This window comes from Anguilla anguilla, chromosome 7 (genome assembly GCF_013347855.1).
Source record: "Anguilla anguilla isolate fAngAng1 chromosome 7, fAngAng1.pri, whole genome shotgun sequence".
NCBI classification, from domain to species: Eukaryota; Metazoa; Chordata; class Actinopteri; order Anguilliformes; family Anguillidae; genus Anguilla; species Anguilla anguilla.
Genome location: NC_049207.1, coordinates 28,920,581 through 28,945,941, shown reverse-complemented (window position 1 = coordinate 28,945,941; position 25,361 = coordinate 28,920,581). Strand labels below are relative to the sequence as shown.

The 25,361-nt window shown below is 41.5% G+C and overlaps 1 protein-coding gene across 6 annotated transcripts in view; it reads right to left on the bottom strand.

Annotated features, from left to right (window-relative positions):
• Nucleotides 1–24,514, bottom strand: part of stx3a (syntaxin 3A) — a 97,323-nt gene extending 72,809 nt beyond the window's left edge. The window contains exons 1-3 of one of the 6 annotated variants that reach the window (XM_035425960.1): nucleotides 23,589–24,513; nucleotides 17,512–17,627; nucleotides 16,614–16,724 (exon numbers count right to left, since the gene is read on the bottom strand). Coding sequence is in view for 3 of the 6 variants with exons in the window: in XM_035425958.1 (XP_035281849.1) it covers nucleotides 22,137–22,211 (75 nt within the window). In the remaining 3 variants the exon portion in view is untranslated. Of the gene's footprint in view, nucleotides 1–16,613; nucleotides 17,041–17,511; nucleotides 17,628–22,136; nucleotides 22,495–23,588 lie in introns of those variants that run through there. The other 5 variants (XM_035425961.1, XM_035425957.1, XM_035425958.1 and 2 more) reach the window with 5 other exon arrangements.
• Nucleotides 24,515–25,361: the final 847 nt, after the last annotated feature.

The following is a 25,361-nucleotide window of genomic DNA, read 5'->3' as shown; positions in this document are numbered from 1 at the left end:
CCTACAACTCCATAGCAACCACCTAGCAACACCCTAGCAACGGCCTAGAACTCCATAGCAACCACCTAGCAACACCCTATCAACCGCCTAGAACTCCATAGCAACCACCTAGCAACACCATAGCAACTGCCTAGAACTCAATAGCAACAACCTAGCAACACCCTAGCAACCACCTGGAACACCATAGCAACCACCTAGCAACACCCTAGCAACCACTTGGAACACCATAAAAACTGCCTAGCAACACCCTAGCAACCACCTATAACTCCATAGCAACCACCTAGCAACATCCTAGCAACCACTTATAATACCCTAGCAACCCCCTAGCAATCACCTGGAACTCCATAGTAACCACCTAACAACACACTAGCAACCACCTGGAACACCATAGCAAATGCCTAGCAACACCCTAGCAACCAGCTATAACTCCATAGCAAATGCCTAGCAACACCCTAGCAACTGCCTATAACTCCATAGCAACCACCTAGCAACATCCTAGCAGCCACCTAGAATACCTTTGCAACACCCTAGCAACTGCCTAGAACTCCATAGCAAATGCCTAGCAACACCCTAGCAACCGCCTATAACTCCATAGCAACCGCCTAGCAACACCCTAGCAACCACCTAGAACTCCATAGCAACCACCTAGCAACACCTTAGCAACCACCTAGAACTCCATAGCAACCACCTAGCAACATCCTAGCAACCACTTCGAATACGCTAGCAACCCCCTAGCAACACCCTAGCAACCACCTAGAACTCCATAGCAACCACCTAGCAACACCCTAGCAACCACCTAGAACTCCATAGCAACCACCTAGCAACACCATAACAACCACCTAGAACTCCATAGCAACCACCTAGCAACACCCTAGCAACCACCTAGAACTCCATAGCAACCACCTAGCAACACCCTAGCAACGGCCTAGAACTCCATAGCAACCACCTAGCAACGCCATAGCAACCGCCTAGAATTCCATAGCAACCACCTAGCAACACCATAGCAACTGCCTAGAACTCAATAGCAACCACCTAGCAACACCCTAGCAACCACCTGGAACACCATAGCAACCACCTAGCAACACCCTAGCAACCACTTGGAACACCATAAAAACTGCCTAGCAACACCCTAGCAACCACCTATAACTCCATAGCAACCACCTAGCAACATCCTAGCAACCACTTATAATACCCTAGCAACCCCCTAGCAATCACCTGGAACTCCATAGTAACCACCTAACAACACACTAGCAACCACCTGGAACACCATAGCAAATGCCTAGCAACACCCTAGCAACCAGCTATAACTCCATAGCAAATGCCTAGCAACACCCTAGCAACTGCCTATAACTCCATAGCAACCACCTAGCAACATCCTAGCAGCCACCTAGAATACCTTTGCAACACCCTAGCAACTGCCTAGAACTCCATAGCAAATGCCTAGCAACACCCTAGCAACCGGCTATAACTCCATAGCAACCACCTTGCAACACCCTAGCAACCACCTGGAACACCATAACAACTGCCTAGCTACACCCTAGCAACCGCCTAGAACTCCATAGCAACCACCTAGCAACATCCTAGCAACCACTGAGCATACCCTAGCAACCACCTAGCAATGCCCTAGCAACCACCTGGAGCTCAATAGCAACCACCTGAAACTCCATAGCAACCACCTAGCACCACCCTAGCGACCGCCTAGAATTCCATGAAACCACTTAGAACTCCATAGAACCACCTAGTAACACCCTAGCAACTGCCTCAGACATCATAGCAACTACCTATCACTGTTCACTCCGTTCAGCACAAAGTCGATTTTGCGTTGGCGGCAACCACACTTCACAATTTCTGCAGGAATTGTCTAGTTAGTGTGGTTGCCTTAGGGCAACTACACTATTATTATTGCACATATTATTTATTAGTGTGGTTGCCTTAGGGCAACTACACTTTTATTATTGCACATATTATTATTTTTATTATTCTATCTTTCCACCCATTTTTTGGACCGCTACTCCTCCCAGAGTTTTCACACCACATACACGTGCCATATGTCAAAATGACCGGCTTCTTTGGGAATCGTGTGCTATTACTTTGTGGAAAGTTTCGCTGCACGGTTTTTGATAAATATTAATTTTTATGCCCAATTTTTCCCCATAGAGATGAATGGAGAAGGTGACGTCATTCATATGCGAACGGTGAAGTTACAGCATTGGTCGGCTTTGCACACGTGATGATGCGGTCAGCTCTACGGTCTCAGCAGGCAGGATAGGAAATAGCTGATTGCGGAAGTGAAAGAACGATATTCAAAATGAAAAATTACAAATGAAAACGCTGTCAGCTAGGTATATCAACAAACATATGGCTTAGGCATAACCAGAAGTCCTCAATAATAATAGTATTTCATGAGACATTACGCTAATTCGTTGACGACGTTTCGTCACATGCAGCGTCTTAGAATGCTAGTGCTAACAAACAGTCAATGGCATTAATGCGATAATGAGAGCACTTTCGGTTGACCTAAAAAAACGATATTTAAAAAGCAACAATATACGTGCTGTTATACCTGGTTAGAAAACTTATGCTCTCAGCTACTGAATAAACGAATTTTCAAACAAGCCAGACTTTGCGTATTTGCATGCTAGTGCTAACAAAGAGCGAATAGGTTCGAAGACATGATGACATAGCTTTCGGTTGACCTAAAAAAAACGATATTAAAAAAACAAAAATAGACGTGCTGTTATACCTGGTTAGAAAGCTTATGCTCTCAGCTACTGAATAAACGAATTTCCAAACAAGCCAGACTTTGCGTATTTGCATGCTAGTGCTAACAAAGAGCGAATACCTTCTATGACATGATGACATAGCTTTCGGTTGACCTAAAAAAACGATATTAAAAAAACAAAAATAGACGTGCTGTTATACCTGGTTAGAAAGCTTATGCTCTCAGCTACTGAATAAACGAATTTTCAAACAAGCCAGACTTTGCGTATTTGCATGCTAGTGCTAACAAACAGTGAACGGCTTTAATGCTATAATGAGAGCACTTTCGGTTGACCTAAAAAAACGATATTAAAAAAACAAAAATAGACGTGCTGTTATACCTGGTTAGAAAGCTTATGCTCTCAGCTACTGAATAAACGAATTCTCAAACAAGCCAGACTGTACTGAAAACTGGAACAACGCCGTCAACAGCACGTGTGTAGGCTATCCTGTGTCTATGAGTTCGTATCTAAGGTAACAGATTAAACTCTGAATTGCAGCACAGTTAAATGTTTTTATTTGAATGGTAAAAATGAGCTGAACTTAACGTAAAACCATAAATCAATCACATTAATCTCCCTAGCCCTGTCTTGCTTTTTAAAATGGAGCGGTTGTGCAGTGCAGATATAACGTTTTTCCAAGACCCTCTGAAGTGGCCAGCTAGCTTTATGATTCGCCGTCACTCGTCACAGCATACCGTGAGTAAATCGCTGATCTCAAGTATTGATGAAGGGTTAATTTAGCTCTGAATACGTGTGTTGCAAATGAACTCGTTGCCGTGATGTTATATCATGTATACCATACTATGTCTCTGCTCATGCTACAGAAACTGTTCGCTCCGTTCAGCACAAAGTTGACTTTGTGTTGGCGGCAACCACACGTCACAATTTCTGCAGGAATTGTCTAGTTTATTATTATTATTATTATTCCACCCATTTTTTGGACCGCTACTCCTCCCAGAGTTTTCACACCACATACACGTGCCATATGTCAAAATGACCGGCTTCTTTGGGAATCGTGTGCTATTACTTTGTGGAAAGTTTCGCTGCACGGTTTTTGAGAAATATTAATTTTTATGCCCAATTTTTCCCCATAGAGATGAATGGAGAAGGTGACGTCATTCATATGCGAACGGTGAAGTTACAGCATTGGTCGGCTTTGCACACGTGATGCGGTCAGCCCTACGGTCTCAGCAGGCAGGATAGGAAATAGCTGATTGCGGAAGTGAAAGAACGATATTCAAAATGAAAAATTACAAATGAAAACGCTGTCAGCTAGGTATATCAACAAACATATGGCTTAGGCATAACCAGAAGTCCTCAATAATAATAGTATTTCACGAGACATTACGCTAATTCGTTGACGACGTTTCGTCACATGCAGCGTCTTAGAATGCTAGTGCTAACAAACAGTGAACGGCTTTAATGCGATAATGAGAGCACTTTCGGTTGACCTAAAAAAACGATATAAAAAAACCAACAATATACGTGCTGTTATACCTGGTTAGAAAGCTTATGCTCTCAGCTACTGAATAAACGAATTTTCAAACAAGCCAGACTTTGCGTATTTGCATGCTAGTGCTAACAAAGAGCGAATACGTTCTATGACATGATGACATAGCTTTCGGTTGACCTAAAAAAACGATATTAAAAAAACAAAAATAGACGTGCTGTTATACCTGGTTAGAAAGCTTATGCTCTCAGCTACTGAATAAACGAATTCTCAAACAAGCCAGACTGTACTGAAAACTGGAACAACGCCGTCAACAGCACGTGTGTAGGCTATCCTGTGTCTATGAGTTCGTATCTAAGGTAACAGATTAAACTCTGAATTGCAGCACAGTTAAATGTTTTTATTTGAATGGTAAAAATGAGCTGAACTTAACGTAAAACCATAAATCAATCACATTAATCTCCCTAGCCCTGTCTTGCTTTTTAAAATGGAGCGGTTGTGCAGTGCAGATATAACGTTTTTCCAAGACCCTCTGAAGTGGCCAGCTAGCTTTATGATTCGCCGTCACTCGTCACAGCATACCGTGAGTAAATCGCTGATCTCAAGTATTGATGAAGGGTTAATTTAGCTCTGAATACGTGTGTTGCAAATGAACTCGTTGCCGTGATGTTATATCATGTATACCATACTATGTCTCTGCTCATGCTACAGAAACTGTTCGCTCCGTTCAGCACAAAGTTGACTTTGTGTTGGCGGCAACCACACTTCACAATTTCTGCAGGAATTGTCTAGTTATTATTATTATTATTCCACCCATTTTTTGGACCGCTACTCCTCCCAGAGTTTTCACACCACATACGCGTGCAATATGTCAAATCGAGCGGCTTGATCGGGAATGGTGTGCTATTACTTTTTGGAAAGTTTGGGTGGACGGTTTTTGAAAAATTTGAATTTTTGTGGGCAATTTTTCCCATAGAGAATGAATAGTGGAATGTTCACCTTTGTGATGTCACAATGATCTGTCTTCTCACCCTTGTGATGTCACAATGGTCTGTCTTCTAGCAGCAATACTCTGGTCTTTCTCTAGATTTGAACATTCTGCCATTCATCTCTATGTGGAAAAATTGCCCACAAATTGTGCAATGCCTCATTGGACATGGTAGAGAGTCCTTTGTCCATTGGTGGAGATCAGCCTTGCCCCCCTTCCTGATTGGCCGATGTTTGATATTTCATAACTTTTGAACCGTTTGTCATAGAGAACTATGGGTCGCGTCATTGGACTCAGTAAAGACTAGAAACCGCCTAGAACTCCATAGCAACCCCCTAGCAACATCCTAGCAACCGGTTCTAACTCCATAGCAACGACCTAGCAACCCATAACAACCAGCTAGAAAACCCTAGCAACCATCTAGAATTCCATAGCAACCACCTGGAACACCATAGCAAATGCCTAGCAACACCCTAGCAACCGCCTATAACCCCATAGCAACCACCTAGCAACATCCTAGCAACCACTTAGAATACCCTAGCAACCACCTAGCAACACCCTAGCAACCACCTGGAACACCATAGCAACCACCTAGCAACACCCTAGCAACAATCTGGAACACCATAACAACTGCCTAGCAACACCCTAGCAACAACATGGAACACCATAGCAACGACCTAGCAACACCCTAGCAACCACTTAGAATACCCTAGCAACACCCTAGCAACCACCTAGAACTCCATAGCAACCACTTAGCAACACCCTAGCAACCGCCTATAACACCATAGCAACCACCTAGCAACACCCTAGCAACCACTTAGAATACCCTAGCAACCCCCTAGCAACACCCTAGCAACCACCTAGAACTCCATAGCAACCACCTAACAACACACTAGCAACCACCTGGAACACCATAGCAAATGCCTGGCTACACCCTAGCAACCACCTAGAACTCCATAGCAACCACCTAGCAACATCCTAGCAACCCCTTAGAATACCATAGCAACCCCCTAGCAACACCCTAGCAACCACCTAGAACTCCATAGCAACCACCTAGCAACACCCTAGCAACCGCCTAGAACTCCATAGCAACCACCTAGCAACACCATAGCAACCGCCTAGAACTCCATAGCAACCACCTAGCAACATCCTAGCAACCACTTAGAATACCCTAGCAACACCCTAGCAACCACCTAGAACTCCATAGCAACCACTTAGCAACACCCTAGCAACCGCCTATAACACCATAGCAACCACCTAGCAACACCCTAGCAACCACTTAGAATACCCTAGCAACCCCCTAGCAACACCCTAGCAACCACCTAGAACTCCATAGCAACAACCTAACAACACACTAGCAACCACCTGGAACACCATAGCAAATGCCTGGCTACACCCTAGCAACCACCTAGAACTCCATAGCAACCACCTAGCAACACCCTAGCAACCACCTGGAACACCATAACAACAGCCTAGCAACACCGTAGCAACCGTTTATAACTCCATAGCAACCACCTAGCAACACCCTAGCAACCACCTAGAACTCCATAGCAACCACCTAGCAACTCCATAGCAGCCACCTAGCTTCACCCTAGCAACCACCTGGAACACCATAGCAACCACCTAGCAACACCCTAGCAACCACCTGTAACACCATAACAACTGCCTAGCAACACTAAAGCAACCACCTAGCAACATGCTAGCAACCACCTAGAATACCCTAGCAACACCCTAGAACTCCATAGCAACCACCTAGCAATACCCTAGCAACCGCCTAGAACTCCATAGCAACCACCTAGCAACACCATAGCAACCACCTAGAACTCCACAGCAACCACCTAGCAACACCCTAGCAACCACCTAGAACTCCATAGCAACCACCTAGCAACACCCTAGCAACGGCCTAGAACTCCATAGCAATCACCTAGCAACACCATAGCAATCACCTAGAACTCCATAGCAACCACCTAGCAACCACCTAGCAACACCATAGCAACCACCTAGAACGCCATAGCAACCACCTAGCAACACCCTAGCAACCACCTGGAACACCATAGCAACCACCTAGCAACACCCTAGCAACCACTTGGAACACCATAACAACTGCCTAGCAACACCCTAGCAACCGCCTATAACTCCATAGCAACCACCTAGCAACAACCTAGCAACCCCCTAGCAACCACCTGGAACTCCATAGCAACCACCTAACAACACACTAGCAACCACCTGGAACACTATAGCAAATGCCTAGCAACACCCTAGCAACCAGCTATAACTCCAAACCAACCACCTAGCAACACCATAGCAACCACCTAGAACTCCATAGCAACCACCTAGCAACACCCTAGCAACCACCTGGAACACCATAGCAACCACCTAGCAACACCCTAGCAACCACCTGTAACACCATAACAACTGCCTAGCAACACTATAGCAACCACCTAGCAACATGCTAGCAACCACCTAGAATACCCTAGCAACACCCTAGCAACCGGCTATAACTCCATAGCAACCACCTAGCAACACCCTAGCAACCACCTGGAACACCATAACAACCGCCTAGAACTCCATAGCAACCACCTAGCAACATCTTAGCAACCACTTAGCATACCCTAGCAACCACCTAGCAATGCCCTAGCAACCACCTGGAGCTCAATAGCAACCACCTGAAACTCCATAGCAACCACCTAGCAACATCCTAGCAACCACCTGGAACACCATATCAACCACCTAGCAACATCCTAGCAACTACCTAGAACTCCATAGCAACCACCTAGAACACCCTAGCAACTGCCTAGAACTCCATAGCAACCGCCTAGAATTCCATAGAACCACCTAACAACACCCTAGCAACCGCCTCAAACTCCATAGCACATTGCCCACATTGCTGCTTGCAGCTATATATTTTTTTACTGTTTTCTGAATATGAGATTTGCATCAGTATGCAAGCACAGACAGGCAGAGTTTGAGAATATGAAAAACGTTCAAAAGAGAACTTTCACAAAGAATTATTACAGACAATGACTTGAGACAGCTTTGTTGTCTTTGCTTACGAAGAAGAATAAGAACTTTGAGAGCTAAGGTTACATTTTTTGACAGATTTAAAAAAATGTTTTGCACAGCCTTTCAATAAGCATTAGATAGATCGGTCAAACCAGTTTTTGGTTTTAATCATGTCTTAAAACTAAGTTTTATTGACTTGCGTTTTCTAGTGTTTGATGGCTTGTCTTCACTTTTTTTTTTTACTGCCTTGGTCGTTCCTCCACTTAAGAGTTAGATACTGTATTAGTCTTTGTTGATACTGTTCTGCCGCCTTTTGAGCACCAACTTTTAATCCCGTTAAGATATTTTTTAAGTACAGCCAGCATATCATAACATATCTGTTACTTATGTGTTTCAGATCCTCCACTTCTTCCAAACCCCTCGCTGTTCACCATCTGGGCCCACAACAGAGCTACTAAGTGGAGTGAAGTTGTGGTTCCAGCCTTCACAGATGCCCAGTGGTTACAGAATTTTAGAATGTAGAAATTTCTTTACCTCTGCCATAGACTACAGCCTGTGATGGAGAGAAGAGATACCAGCATCTGCCTGTGTGTGACGCTACAAAAAAAAGGAGAGCCATAGCACTGTGGAAACTCGTAACGAAGTAGAGAAGTGTCTCACATCTGTTTGAGGTCGCTTCAACTGTGTGGCGGTGGGAGCAGGAGTTCTGCTTGGCTGTTAAAAAAGTCCTAATGTTAGAATGTCCTTTAATTTCCAAATCATGAAAAGCTAAAAGAAATGGCTAAGCACTTCGAGCTAATATGGGGACTACCACAGTGTGTGAGTGCCATTTATGGGTCACACATACCCATTCTAGGACCAGAGGAGTACCACACAGAGTATTTCAACTGCAAGGCCAGGCATTCAATCATACTACAAGCAGTTGTGGATGGAAAGGGACTCTTTTGGAATATATTCACATGGATGCCTGGGAGCATACATGACTCCAGGGTTCGGTGGTTATCAGCATTGTGAGAACTTGTTAGTAAAGGAATGCTATTCCTAAGCCATACCAGGAATACTGTCTGGCATGATGTAGGGTATTACATCCAGTGATGCTGCTTATCCTTTAAAAAGCTGGCTTTTGAGACCTTTCTGCTGTGTTTTCCATAACCTTTGCGAAACCTATGATGAGGAGTACAGAGAGGAATGGGGTGCCCCTTCACCATAGTAACAGCCTAGGTTGGCGGTAGCTGAAGCGGTAGGTCCACGTGAAGGTCTGTTGCACTACTTAAACAGAGTAGCTCATTTTTGTTTTTTACTTGATCTGTAATTGCCATTTTTGCTTGTGCTATTTTGTTTATTTACAGCATTCACATGTTAACTCTGATATGTAACAAGCATTTTTTTGGCAACAAAAAAAAGATTTATTAAAAGTGTAAAAACTTTATATACACAAGTATAGAGGTATAATTAAGGTGCCAATGCAGTACAAAAAAACAATGCTCAAAAACTATATTACAATTATGTTATAAAAAATTAGACCAGTGGTGGCGGTGCTAAGCTACGCTTGTGTGCCCAGGACATGAACGAGTTGCCCCAAAACAGCCATAGCCTTCCTGAAAAACAAAAGTTCCTGCAGCTTCCTTCTCCCGGAGCACAACTTCCCCTTATTTTGCTACGCCCTTGTCCTGGCATCATGCTCCAGCAGAAACTGGAATTGCTTTTCTTGCTGCCTGTAGGCTCTCTCCAACTGCACTCTGTTTGCCTCCTCCATCTCCCTCATGGCCTCCAAAAACTCTCAGTCTCCCTTTTCCTCTTACCTGAAAAAAAATATAAACAGACCAGCATTATCACAATATATTCTCTATAACAGTCAATTTGCTTGGTTACATGCAGAGTATTGGGTGCCCATGGACTACTAGAGTCCCTAAAGGGAGCAGTGTGAAGCTAGCGACAGTCGCGCGGGTCTGAAATTTTCTAAATAAAAGTCCCAACGATAAAACCACTATTACGTTCAACATAATGGAATTAAGGAAAATCAAACTGCAGTTGTACTAAAATATGAACTATTCATTTTCTATTTGTACAATATTAAAACAAGGCAAAAATTAAAATGGAGAATTAAAGATAAAATACTCCCATTACTTTTAATTATTCTTTCAATATCCAATACAACATTACATCAGTACATGAGTTTAAAAAAACTTGTTTTGAAAACCTTGGACCTTCCACTTTTCAGATATGGTGCCACTAATATCAAATAAGCGTCATAGAAAATGTGGCTGGGGTTTGAACATGCAGTACATGGGCGAATTTCCTTCAATTAAATCCCAATTGCTTGGTGAAAGCATAACATACAGTGAGCACCATAATTCATTGGACAGTGAAACATTTTTAGTTATTTTGTTTCTGTACTCTAGCATACAATGATATATGAGGTTGAAGTGCAGACTGTCAGCTTTAATTTGAGCATCAGATGTTGCCAATTCTTTGGTCCTCGTATTGAGGTAAAACATTTTGTTATTTTTCTGTGGTGGCTTCTGGAAAGACATTTGAACGTGTTTTGGGACTATATATCAGAGCATGACATACAGTGAGCACCGTAATTCATTGGACAGCGACACATTTTTTATTTTGGTTCTGTACTCTAGCACTTTGAGTTTGAAAGAATACAATGACAATGAGGTTTAATTTGAGGGTATTTTCATCCATATCGGATGAACCGTTTAGAAATGATAGAACCTTTTGTATATAGTCTCCCCTATTTTCAGGCATCAAAAAATACTGGACAGTTTAACATAATGTAGAATAAAGTAATCATTTTTAATATTTGGTCACGTATCCTTTGCATGCAATGACTGCTTGAAGTCTGTGACGCATAGACATCACCAAACGCTGGGTATCTTCCCTGGTGGTGCTCTGCCGGCCTGTACTGCAGCCATCTTCAGTTCCTGCTTGTTTCGGGGACTTTTACCTTCAGTCGCCTCTTCAGCATGTAAAATGCATGTTCAATTGGATTCAGATCCGGTGATTGACTCGGCCAGTCAAGGATTTTCCACCTTTTGGCCGTCAAAAACCCCCTCGTTGCTCTAGCAGTATGTTTCGGGTCATTGTCTTGTTGCATGATGAAGTGCCGTCCAATGAGTTTGGAGGCATTTGGTTTTATCTGAGCAGATAAAATATTTCTGTAGACTTCAGAATTCATTGTTATACTGTCTGCAGTCACATCATCGATGAAGACAAGTGAACCAGTTCCACTGGCAGCCATACAGGCCCAAGCCATAGCACCCCCTCCACCATGTTTCACGGATGAGTTGGTATGCTTTGGATCATGGGCATTTCCTTTTTTTCTCCACACTTTCCTCTTTCCATCACTCTGGTACATGTTAATCTTTGTCTCATCTGTCCACAAGACTTTGTTCCAGAACTCTTGGGGCTCTTTTAGGTGCTTTTTAGCAAACTGTAATCTCGCCTTTCTGTTCTTCAGGCTTATCAGTGGTTTGCATCTTGTAGTGTACCCTCTGTAGTCCTGCTGGTGTAGTATTCTACGTATGGAAGACTTTGACACATCTACACCTGCATCCAGGAGAGTGTTTTTGACCTGTTGGGCTGTTGTCAGGGGGGGTTTCTTCACCATAGAGAGTATTCTCCGGTCATCCACTACAGTGGTTTTTTGACATAATTGAGTTCACCAGTTGTTTTTTTCTTGTTAATGATGAACCAAACTGTTGACTTGGGCATGTCCAGGGTTTTTGCAATGTTCCTGATTGAATGATTTTCATTTCTGAGCCGTATGATGGCCAGCTTAATTTGCATCGACACTGCTGTCTTCCTCATGTGATCACACCTCAACAACAATCTCCAAAGCCAATTGCAAAGTCTAGAATCAAGACTAGACATCAACAGCTCTCTTCTGCATTCACTAACGACACAAATGAATACACCTGCCTAACGAAACGCATCTGTGAAGCCAATTCAACAAATACTTGTAGTACCTTAAAATGGGGGGACCATGTACAAAAGGTGCTGTCATTTCTAAACGGTTCATCCGATATGGATGAAAATACCCTCAAATTAAACCTCATTGTCATTGTATTCTTTCAAACTCAAAGTGCTAGAGTACAGAACCAAAATAAAAAATGTGTCGCTGTCCAATGAATTACGGTGCTCACTGTATGTCATGCTCTGATATATAGTCCCAAAACACGTTCAAATGTCTTTCCAGAAGCCACCACAGAAAAATAACAAAATGTTTTACCTCAATACGAGGACCAAAGAATTGGCAACATCTGTTGCTTTACTTTCTGAAATATGCACATTTTCTAATAAGTACTCAAACTGTTGGTTTAACTCCTCAATGCAAAGCTTCCTGAATCTTAAATCAATACAGTTCTGCTTGAAAACAATAGGTCCACAATACATGACAAGAATTCCACAGAAATTTTCTGAAATTCTACGCCATGCTGACCAAACCCCTGGTTATTCATATTCACCCAATGAAATTCATCTTGTTTTGAGCTAAATTCCAGCATTCAGTCACTGCCATTCAACAACCAAAATGACCCATTAGATTTAATTCATCCATTCATGGAATGAGTACGTGAACTGAAAATAAATTCAGCAGTTGAGGTCCTGTATATTGACAAGTGTGAATCATGCCAGACTACTGAAAATATTTTCCAGGAAATGCACAGCACTTCTATTTTTAATGTTCCCACACTGACAACACAATGTTCTTTGAGTGACCTTTTTTTGAAAACATTAAAAACAGAAGCGAACAAGCAATGGACAGGATGTCAAAAACAGCTTTTTAGAGAAAGTATATGGGTAACTCCTCCTGACATTATAGTGCTTCATGTTTCTTGTGCCTGTGAATATGGGGCATCACTGCTGCGAACACCCGTTTTTCCATCTGAGGTGATTGACATTCCTGTTGTAGGAGAATGTAAGCAGAGATACAGCCTAAGGTTTATAATATGCCATGCAGGAAAATCCTCTTTAATTGGCCATTACTGGTCTGTTCTTATCACAGACAGATTGAAAATATGTGTTCTGTTCACTGATTATTATTATTACGTAATGTGAAGGCCAGTTGCATTTTACATCCTGTTACAAGCCCAGTTGTCCAATACTGCCTGTTTACTGCCATGAAATATATTATGGCTAATGACTATGTGTGTCATATTCTAAATTCATGAAGAGATTCTAATCCATTCAAGACTGTTTCACTCGTATGTGCACTTGTTAAAAACTGTACGCATTCAACAGTACTAGCAGAAGATAGGAATACACTATTTGCAGAGAAATTGCATGCTTATACCCAGCCACATTTTCTATGACACTTATTTGATGTAAGTGGCACCATATTTGAAGAGTGGATGGTCCAAGGTTTTCAAAACACCCCCATATCATTGAGACAACATGTCCAGGGGAGGCAGCAGAGCATGATATATGTTATGCTTTCACCAAGCAATTGGGATTTAATTGAAATTGAATTGAATTTAATTTAATTGAAATTGAATTGAATGAATTGAATTGAATTGAATGAAATTCGCCTATATACTGCATGTTCAAACCCCAGCCACATTTTCTATGACACTTATTTGATATAAGTGAGACTGATCTGAAGAGCGGAGGGTCCAAGGTTTTCAAAACACCCCCATATCATTGAGACAATATGTCCAGGGGAAACAGCAGACCCTGATATATATGATCCATTGACCTATACTAGCAGTACATAGGAATACACTGTTCAGCTGACCAACAACATTTTCTATCATGTTTATTTGATATCTTTGACATCATATCAATGTAGTGAAGGGTTGTATACAGTAAATGTCCATTGTTAATTATTCAAGTCTCAACAGATGACTTTTGGTCTCACTCTGGGATGTGGGTCTAAATGTTATCTATTTAAAGTTGAATTAGCACTGGATATTGTATTGTATACTTATTCAATATACCTCAGTACCATAGGGACACTATGTCTAGTGGAGGCAGGCTATGACATAAGTTATGCATTCACTCGTGTTTGCACAAAATACTAAAAGGTCCATACCAATTTAATGCTTCATACAGGGAAGGCAAGAGACCAATATATATTAGATTAGAAAATTTGTGGACTGAACTGAAAAAGCGTGTCTGAGCAAGGAGGCCCACAATCCTGACTGAGTTGCACCAGTTCTGTCAGGAGGAATGCACAAAAAATCCGGCTAAGTATTGTGAGAAGCTTGTGGAAGGCAACCCCAAGTGTTAGATTCAAGTTAAGCAATTAAAAGACAATGCCACCAAATACTAACAAAGTGTATGTAAACGTTTGACCCACTGAAAATTTGATATAGCACATAAAAGCTTAAATAAATCTATCTCTTAGCTATTATTTTGAAATGACCTCTTATGGAAATAAAGTATATACCCTAATTGACTTAACACAGGAAATTTACGGTAACATGAAATGTGTGGAGTTGTGAAAAATTGAGCTTGAATGTCTTTAGCCTAGGTGTATGCAAACTTTTGGCCTCAACTGTATGTGGACACCCCTTCTTATTTGTAGTTCTGGCTATTTCAGGCACACCCATTGCTAACGGGTACATAAAATCAAGCCTAAAACCATGCAATCTACATTGACTAATGCTGGCAGGAGAATGGGTCATACTGAAGAGCTCGGTGACCGTTATGGCTGCATACAACCTCCATAAACATAGAGTAGCCGACAACCAGTTTGTACGAAGATTAATCTTTATTTATGATGAGGGAAAGGGTTAAAAAAAAACCCAAAAAACTAGAAACACACCCCAGCTAAAGGCCTGAGTGCTCCCCAGCAGGGGTAAAGCAAAATAAGCAATCGGAGAGAGAGAGCCGCCAAATCCTCCTGAGGAGGTCCTTATATAGGGAAAGAATCACCTCTGACCTCCGTACCTCCGTACATAGGTCTCCCGCAGGTGAGCGCAGTTCCCTAAAAAAAAGTCAGAGACTGGCCCATACAGATTGAGGCAACCAGCGCCCCCATTTTGAGCAGAGGGATGCAACAGTGACTTTAAATGTGGCACTATCAAAGGATGCAACCTTTCAAAGTCAGTTTGTCAAATCTCTGCCCTGCCAGAGCTGCGCCAGTCAACTGTAAGGTTGTTATTGTGAAGTGGAAACGTATAGGAGCAACAACAGCTCAGCCTTGAAGCGGCAGGAAACACAAGCTCACAGAACAGGACTGGTGAGTGCTGAGACATGTAGCGTGTAAAAATCATTTGTCCTCGGTTGCAACAGTCACTACAGAGTTCCAAACTACAGCTGGAAACAACATAAGTACAAGAACTTTTACTTGTCAACAGCTTCATGAAATGGGCTTTCCATGGCTGAGCAGCTGTACATACCACCAAGTTCAAGCCAAGTGTTGGCTGGAGAGGTGTAAAGCACACCATTATTGGACTCTGGAGCGGGGGCAACATGTTCTCTATAGTGATGAATCATGCTTCATAATTTGGCAGTCTGACAGCCGAATCTGGGTTTAGGCGGAATGCGTAGCACCAACTGTACTGACCCGAATAGTGCCAACTGTAAAGCGTTGGTTGGAGTGCAAAGTTTGGTGGAGGAGGAATAATGGTCTGGAGCTGTTTTTTCATGATTGGGATGGGCCTCTTTTAGTGTCCGTGAAGGGAAATATTGCTATGCTACAGCATACAATGGCATTCTAAAGAATTCTGTGCTTCCAACTTTGTGGTAATTGTTTGGAGATAGCCCTTTCCTGTTTCATCACGACAATGCCCCTGTGCACAAAGCAAAGTCCATGAAGAAATGGTTTGCTGAGATTGGTATGGAAGAACTTGATTGGCTTGCAGAGCCCTGACCTCTACCTCAAACACTTTTGGGATTAACTGGAATGCAGATTGCACCCAGGCCTAACGCCCAACATCAGAGCCCAACCTCACTAATGCTCTGGAGCTTGATTGGAAGCGAGCCAAAAATCTACTGAAGATTGGAGGCTGTTACAGTAGCAATGGGGGGTCCTACAATTTGTAAAACTGTCATTGACTCCCACACATTGTAATTATAAAACTTCCCCCTAATAATTTTTTTAATCCCTTACATTTAGGATAAATACCCCATTTGACAACCCTGTCATCAACACTGCTAACCCTGACAGAAGCTAAAGCAAAGGTCCATATGCAATTTTATTCATATACATTTGTTTGCAATATCTCACAAAAGGTTTGCAAGGGACTGCAAAAGTATTTCCTTTTTTCTTTCTCACCCATGTTCCTTTAGGGGCTCCGTAGATTACTGCCTTTGTTTTACACCTCACTTTATTTTGTACCCGTGTTCTACATCTTATCCAAGTTTGATGGGATTACCATTTCATGTTTTATGTTAAACCTTGGTGTAAGTTACCAATTACAATTAGCAGACAAGGGGAAACTATTGTGCCTCTTACCTTTAAAGTGTTTGGGGGTGATATTGAGGGCGGCAACAACAGGAAGGTAGCTGATGCCGGTCATGGAGGAATCAGTGAAGCTAGATGCTGTGAAACTGGAATGACCGTCTTCTGCAAAGTAGCAAATTAAGTAACATTAAGTATAAACAGAATGGCTGTCAAGTAAAATGTTATTGCGTGCTTTTGTTAACTAGTGAGCAGACTAGATAGCTGGTTACATGAATAAAATGCTAGCTAGTTTACTTAGCTCGCTTCTTTAGGCACCTGCCTAGACATGTTGTACTGCTCCAATATTTTATAGACTATGCGGTAATAACTTACATTAACTGAAATCTACAGAAGGGTGACAAATTAAAGGAAAACCTGAATAAATGAGTGGAGAAACATAACGAATGCAGATGCTTCCATACCTTGTCCCCTTAGAGGGAAGGGTCACTACAAATCAAAGTTATTCTGAGTGATCACCTTTATCCTATGATGAAACATTTCTAAACTGATGGGAGTGGTCTCTTCTGGGATGAGAATGCCCCCCATCCACAGGGCACGAGGGGTCACTGAATGGTTGTAAATAATGTGAACCACATCCTATGGCATTCATAGTCACTAGATCTCAACCCAGTTGAACACCTATGGGAGATTTTGGACCGATGTGTCAGTGTGTGCTCTCCACCACCATAATCAAAACACCAAATAAGGAAATATCTTTTAGAGGAATGGTGTTGCATCCCTCCTGCAGAGTTACAGAAACTCATAGAATGTGCCATGGTGCATTGAAGCTGTTCTGGCGGCTTCTGGTGGCCCAACGCCTTATGAAGACACTATGTTGGTTTTTCCTTTAATTTGTCACAATTCTTCTGTATATTACACTGAACACAACTAGCTGCTTAGCTTAACTTACCCTCTAAAAACGAAGTATTGTTGCTGTTGTCCTCAAACATCGACTCCAACAATGATGTGGCTGAATCCAGTGAGCAGGTGTTGTGCCGTGTTTTGTACCTCTGTGAAATGCACCCCCTAGCGAGAGTATGCACACATCATTCGCTTTGAAAAGTGATGAAATTAGCTTATTTGTACCAAAATGACAATTGGGGGGGGGGGGGGGGGGCATTTTTACATTGTGATGCTTTGTGTTTTAAATAGGGTAAGTGACCTTCAATGTTTCATTAAACTTTTAAAACACAAAATTGACAAGGGGTAATACAGAATTCAAACCATTGCTTTCTTATTACACTACATCACATTCTGAGGAAATATAATCCAGCTATAATTCCATTCTTTATGACACCCATGTCAGTTTTAAATGTTTTATGAAACATAAAAAAATCAGTTTACCCTATTTAAAACAGAAAGCATTACAATGTAAAATAACCCCCACCCCCAACACCCATAATTTCGGTGCGAAGAAGCAAATTTCTTCGCTTGTCAAAACAAATGACGTGTGACAAGACATGTCAGGGCGACATTAGCAAAAGATAGCGGTTGTCTGGAATGTTGTTGGTTCGGTCCCTGGTCTTCAGGTTGCATTCAAGACACCTAACCCCCAATTGCTCCTATTGAGCTGGTTGCTGCCTTGAATGGCTGCTTCATCGTTGATGTGTGAATGGGTCAATGAGAGGCATTCATTGTAAAGCACTTTGTGCAGTTGTTGCTGGCAATTGCGCTATATAAATACAGTCCATTTATCACACTAAGGGTGCATTTCATGGCACGGGTGCATAATACATCACAACGCTGGCCCTGCCAGAGTTTGCTAGTCTGTGGCCAAAAACGGTGTCCATTGTGATGTACCATTTATTCTTTTTGTCCATTGTATTGTACCACTTTCAGCTCCACTGCGATTATTGTGATCTTTCAGTTTTCTGTAGTCTTGCATAATTGTTTTATTTTTCTGTGGCACTGTCTTATCGAGTGCTTGATGCTGAGATACCCCAAATGCTGAGAACTTCTCGTGTACATTTTCTCATTGCATCCCGTCACATCGAGCTCCCGCTGAATACCATCATCTGATCAAATGCTGATAAGGCTTCATATGCTGACCTCTCCATTGATCTACGATGCTGATAAGGCTTCATAACTGCTGTTTGCTAGCTGAAAGTACTTGTTGCAGCTGTTCTCTGTCAATAGACACGTTTCTTTAACTAACTACCAGGTATTAAAAAATGGTGGTTGGTTTGCTTGTCATATGCCGATTCACAGGGAGTCTGCGTTCGACCAATCACCAATCACCAATGTACAAGACTGCTTGCTCCGTCAAATAGTTCCTGGTACCAATTTTTGTTTGGAGGAGTATCAAAATTTAGTTCTGAGAACTATTTGTGCATGCTTCTGCCAGCAATGGTAAGGCATCCAGAACTCGTGGTCATAGTTTCACGGCACAGTACGATATGTTATGGCAGGACGGTGGAAAATGGCCTTAACTGATAAGAAGAACTCGGCTGAAATCGGACCACTGCCAAACCTTGCGCTGCATACAAACTGTGTTTACTCATTGCGGCTTTAAACTTGTCTTTAGTGACACTCCACGCTAGTGGAGAGCACAGATTCAGATCCTGTGGTTATGATCGGAAAACAGGGAAATGACAACGATTGCAGCCCCAAACACAGAAAACATCAATAGCTCGGTAAAAGAGGATAAACTTTGATTGATGGACGTCCATAATTTGAGTCACTTTAATTTATTTATTGCTGCCAAATAAAGCATATGATGCATGAGCCTACACAGATGTAGTTATTTTTTTCACCGCCAATGGTATTTTGCAATTGCAATTTAAAACTAAAGTAAAAGTAAAAAAAGTGCCTTTTTTTACTTTTTTTTTTAAGTGCAGAGCTTCAATGTTGTTGTTCTTGTTATTAAATTAATATATGCACATTATATTCACACAATGCTTAATACCAACAGATATGATATTAAGCATTGTGTGAATATATATACAGACAAATAAAGCAGCAGGCCCTGATGGCATATACCCAAGAGTACTAAAATAGTTAGCTGAGAATTTTCAAACCACTGGCAGGTATTTTATACAGTCCTTAAACTGGAGAAATACCTGAGGACTGGAAGCAATGTAATATAATACCAATATATAAGAAAGGGAACCGTACTGATCCAGGAAACTACAGGCCTGTCAGTTTAACTTGTATCATGTGTAAAATACTGGAATCTATCATTAGAGACATGTTGGAAGTATTTCTTGAAAATAGCAACATCCTAATTATGATATGATATCATCTACTTAGATTTTCAAAAGGCATTTGATAAGGTACCACATGAGACAAATTTGCAGATGATACAAAACTGGGAGGCCAAGCTAACAGTTTGGAATCTACTAAAGTAATCCAAGAAGATTTAAATAAAATCCAGAAGTAAATTGATGTTTATGGAGGGGGGAGGGGCAGGGGGCAGATTAAATGTTCTTAAAAGGTTGAACAGTACATCAACTGTTTTCTGGTAGTTTCTCTTAACTGACCCTTTCCTGGGACCAGGGAATTGCTGCTTCCCCAGTTGGCTTTGTGCTTTGCAGTTCCCCTCTGAGCAGTGCATTGTGGCAATAAATAAGCCATGTCCAACTGTCTACCTGTCTAACCCATCTTGCTTGAGGTGTAGAAGGGCAGGTCAAATCTGACCACATACAGAAGGACTCCCGTTCAGCTACCGTTTGGGCATTTGCTGTTTCTTTCTCTCTCTCAGCCCATGTGTCCCTCTGCCCGTCTGCAATGAAACTTAACCTCTTAGCACAAAGCCCCAAGTGGTTGGCATGCCGGCAATTCATCCTCAGTTCAGAAATTCTGTGCTCCTGCAACCAAATTCTGAGTTGAAATCATCCAAATGTAAATGTTACAACTGAAAATGTTTTGGTTATATATGTTATTTTTGAAACTGAGCGTCTTTAAATAGGTTAGTGGTATTTTAGAATGAGGATATTTCACGCTGTAATGTAAGCGTTCGTTGGTTTGCTTGTAGTTTGTGTTTAATGTATGTACTGGATATGACCTCAACTGGAATATTGCCAAAACATGGTGGACGGTTGGATATTGTTTTAATGTCGTCCCATTCGCATACAAAAAAACATTGCATATAGTAGAGTACAGAAAAAATATGAGTTAATGATTACACATTTAGGTACTGTACCACAGTATGATGTTCTTGCCTCATTTTTAAAATCTGATATCAATGTTTCACCTTAAACCATCATAAAGGGCACATGTATAGGCTTTATAATGCACAAAAAGCATTTTATTCATTTTTGGAGAGATTCTGGATATATGACATCTGGAGTTATAAAGCTTTAAATAGGGTACCCCCTAAATGGGCAAGGATAGGCCAGATTTGACATGTGCGCAAAGGGGTTAAACAACTTGTGATCTGATCAGGGCGTAGATCAGCTGACCAGACCCCTCCCACTTTTCAAAAGCACAAAGCAGCTGTACAATACAGCCACGCCAGCTAGTTAAACATTACAGAGGGAGTGAGAGGGAGGGAGAAAGGGCAGGGGAAGGGTGAAGCCACAGGGCAGCTCTCAGCCCTACAGCCACAGTGAATGTAAAACAGACAGCTGACATAACCAGTCTCAGCCGTGCACAAGCGCCCATGCAAAACGAGCACTGCAATCTGAATAAAAACACGCTGCTGACAGCCCATCTCAAAGTTGAAGGCATATTTAAAGCTCATGGTTCTGCTACCTTCACCTCACATTGATGCACTGTAACCGCACCTTTCAGAATGACACTGGATCAAATGTATTGTCAACGGCAACCTGTCTCCAAGACAACAAATCCTTAAAGTACTTGGGTGTATCAATAGCTACCTCTTAACCAGAGAACACTTTATATTTATACTGATATTTTTTAACATATTGTAACACAGCACACTGAGCAAAGGAGCAGATTAAGTCGGTTCATTGTTCTTGGCCCTCCTGTCAATGCCCAATGGACATCACATGAGATGGTGTATCTGCCAGTCTTGACGAAGACCACTAAAATATTGTTCAATGTCAAACGATGTCTTTTAACTCAACCTAAATCACAATTATGAGCGAGGCATACAGATGTATGGAGACAACGACCTATAAACTTTAATTCTGGCTACTCGCGTGACGTTCCATGTACATCGAATGGATGCAATTTTGCTCAGTGGGAAACGCCAGGATGCAATAAAAATATATTCAATGAAATTCCCCTACACTGACCCCAGTCCTCATCCAGTTAATGAGCTTGAGACTGCTATATGACTTATAGAAATGGCTTACAAATGTTGACATTACTGAAATTGTGAAATGCGCATTTTGAGGTAAGCAACTCAAGGCCCAAGCAGCCACAAATTCCACCTAAAAGATGTACTATATAAACACAGTTCTGGAATAGAAACTACTATTATTTCAATAAGATTCAGTATCCAGTATTTGAACATGACAAAAATCAGGTAAAAGACCTTAAACAAATGCAATAGGACAAACAAACCTGTTTAAAATGGCTGTCCTGCGGAAGCAATGGAATGGGAGAGGCAACCCAAACCGTTTTGTTTACCTGATCACCTGAGTACCACCACCCACCAGGAGTCTCCCCCTCGTCCGCGCTCGCCACAGAACAGCTCATTATCATGAAAGAGGACACGAACAGCTGACAACAAGTAGACTACAGACGGGGGAGACAAATGGGAAGAGCGCGAGCAGCAGGTCGCATGCACACTTATACAAGCACTATATTGATCTAAGCGCCTCGACCACTCCAATCTGCAAAATGAGAACTGTTCCAATTGAAAGCACAGTCTGAACGCATAGACCAAATAAGCAGTTAAGTAAGTAAAAAAATAAAACCCATACAAACAACAACAACCTTAAACCAGTGGTTCCCAAACTCGGTCCTGGGGGCCCATGTATGCTAGTTTTCGTTCCAACCCCAATCGCAATCCCATAATTTTAACAACTTTTTAAAATGTATTATGTGCTTTTCATGTTTAGAGAGATTGTTTACCCTCTTAAGCCATATTATGACTGAAATAACTTTGCACTCCTTGTGGAATAAAAATTACAATGTTGACATTGTGCTACATTGCAAACAATTAAAGAGATGTCTTTTTTGATCAGATGAAAAAAAGGAAAATCACTAGGCCCCTAATTACAACAAACATGCGTTTAATTTCATAATCTTTCCCTTAAACTCAAGACAATGCAGGTTTGACAACTTTCTGTCTTTGAATCCTTCATTATCTTCCAGATGGTTAGTTTAAGTGGCCAGGTGTCCCACTCAGCGTTTAATTTTAAGTTTTACCTCTTTTATTCAGTTGTTTGCAATATAACACAATAAGCACAATATGAACATTGGTATTTTATTGTTTACGGCAAGCATAGCTATTTTGGACATAATGTGGTTTAAGAGTGTAAATAATCCATCTAAAAGTGAAAAGCATCTAAGGAAAAATAACAGCTTGTTAAAATTTTGGGATTGCGACTGGTTGGAACGATAACCAGCATAAACAGGCGGGCCCATGGTCTGGACCGAGTTTGGGAACCCCTGCCTTACCACAGAGAGCACAGCAAAGTAGACTACTTTTACAAGCGGGACTCACAACCCTGCATCGTTCGTTCATCACCCTGAGGCGTTAGGCAGGCTTCAAACGGGCTCAATTTGGGACAGCACACTTGCGAATAAAACTAACCAAAATCTCACAATGACACACAAATCAGTTTCCATATTCCCAGTACGGCAATCACTGTAAATGCCTGTACGCTTTAGTGAAAGTAGGTAGTTCCCTAACTAACCACCCCCCACAAAAATATTAAAATAGTCCTCAAAACATTTTATTCAACCAACGCAAACTAAAACGGCTAAAACCGGTTTATGGTGAGTCTTGCTGTATTTTTTGTAGGCTACAGTATTTCGCCATAAAGATGGACCACACGTTCATCACGCGCACGGCGAATATGCCGTGGGTTGGTAAAATCTTTCATTTCTCCATCTTCGAAAAGACTTGCTTACCGCTTTGAGTTGTTCCAGTCGATCTTTCATTTTCAAAGTGTTTTTTTTTTAACTGAAAATTATTATTTATTTTAAATGAATTAAAACAAAAATACGCAGTGGTAGCCTTCTATTCGAAATTTGCGCGAAACGCATGCGAGACCTTACTATGATTAAACGATCGATTCACTAGTGAATTTATGTTTAAAACGTCTGCTCCACAAGCTAAAATCCATTCAATATGGCAACTACGTTTGAAATCAGTACTTCTACTGAGACTATCATTTCAGAGGTATTGCAGTTCTGTTAAGTAATTCCCCCTCTCCGATTCTTTCACAGTGTAATCGCAGTAAAATGCCATCGACGCATGCCCAGTAGCGCTCTCCCGCAACCTTATCGTACCCGAGGGAGGTACCGCCACGCCCTTATTATTAAAATACCTGTGTTCACCGACCTACTGAGCACTTAAAGGGGACGCATGGCTTTTAGACAGGTAGCGCTTAACCTTTCCTAACGGTGCTTGTGTTTAGCTATAGTCACATATTTTTACATCTTCTCGTTCGTCCCTGGTTGTTCAGAAACTAATGACGTGTAAAAAAACCACGTGGCAATTCTCACACTGTAATAATTAACTACTCTGAGCAATCAGTTTACCACCGACAAAGAATTAAACCTGCGCACTATTGCTCTCCGTACAAGGGTTGTCAGATCCTGCACTCGGCCTAGAATAACCAAAGTCGTAGCACACCGCAGCCCCTATAATTAATGCCACGGTTTGCCTCCACGATGTGGCCGGCAGGGATTTAAACTTCTACTTCAATAGTTATTATCGAAGGGTCCCCATAGGAAGTCCAACGCCAGTTAAGTGACCATTAATACAAATTAGTTTCTAATTGAGACATTTACAAACAATTAGTTGATCTAATACGGGGAAGAAAAGCATGGAGGAACAAAAATGCCAAAATTACATTAAAAAAGGACTTGATTAAAAAAAATAAATGCAAAAACCAGGAAAAATGTACACAAAAATAGATTAAATCTGACATAAATGGGTATTTGTGAATTTATTTCTAAATTCATTCATTTCTGCATATATTGTTTATATATTTCTTGATTCTTTTTTTTTCTTGATTCATTTATTTTTGTATATATTTATTTTTGTGTTTCTTTGGCCATATGATGAGCAGCTGCTTTTACATTCAGGCTTAGCAATGAAGCCCAGAGTGGGAGAGGTTGATGCAGGCAAGCGCAGAGTGATAGTGCGCAGTTCAGATATATCTGATTAACGGTCTGTTGCCCCAATATTTCAGACTCAGACTTTATGCCATGCTCTGCCATTTCATGGTGAAGTCTTCTCTCACCAACCCCATAGTCGCAGTGTTGTGCAGTCAGAGAATAAATAAGTCTACATAGCTTCCACGGGTAGTGTGTGAGAAAGGGCATCCAACTGATCTGGCATAATCTGAATTTTGGAGCGAAACATTCGGGCAATGAGCCGCTTCCTCCAAATTGTGGAACACTACCAGGTCAACCTCTGTGATGCAGCTAACTAGAAAAAATTTTCACACAAAAGAGTAAAAATCAGGACTCGCATTTGAAATTATATTTTTAATCTGACTGACATTAAAACAAGTTTTTTAGAGTGAAATAAGATGAAACCAAATACCTAATACATTAGCTTATAGCTGCGAAAGCAACTGATGTCATGTGACAGGTGACAAGCTGGCTGGCCTTCAAACGACACAAAGATCTTTGTCATTTTATGTTTAAAAGCTTCATAACTATATTTTACAC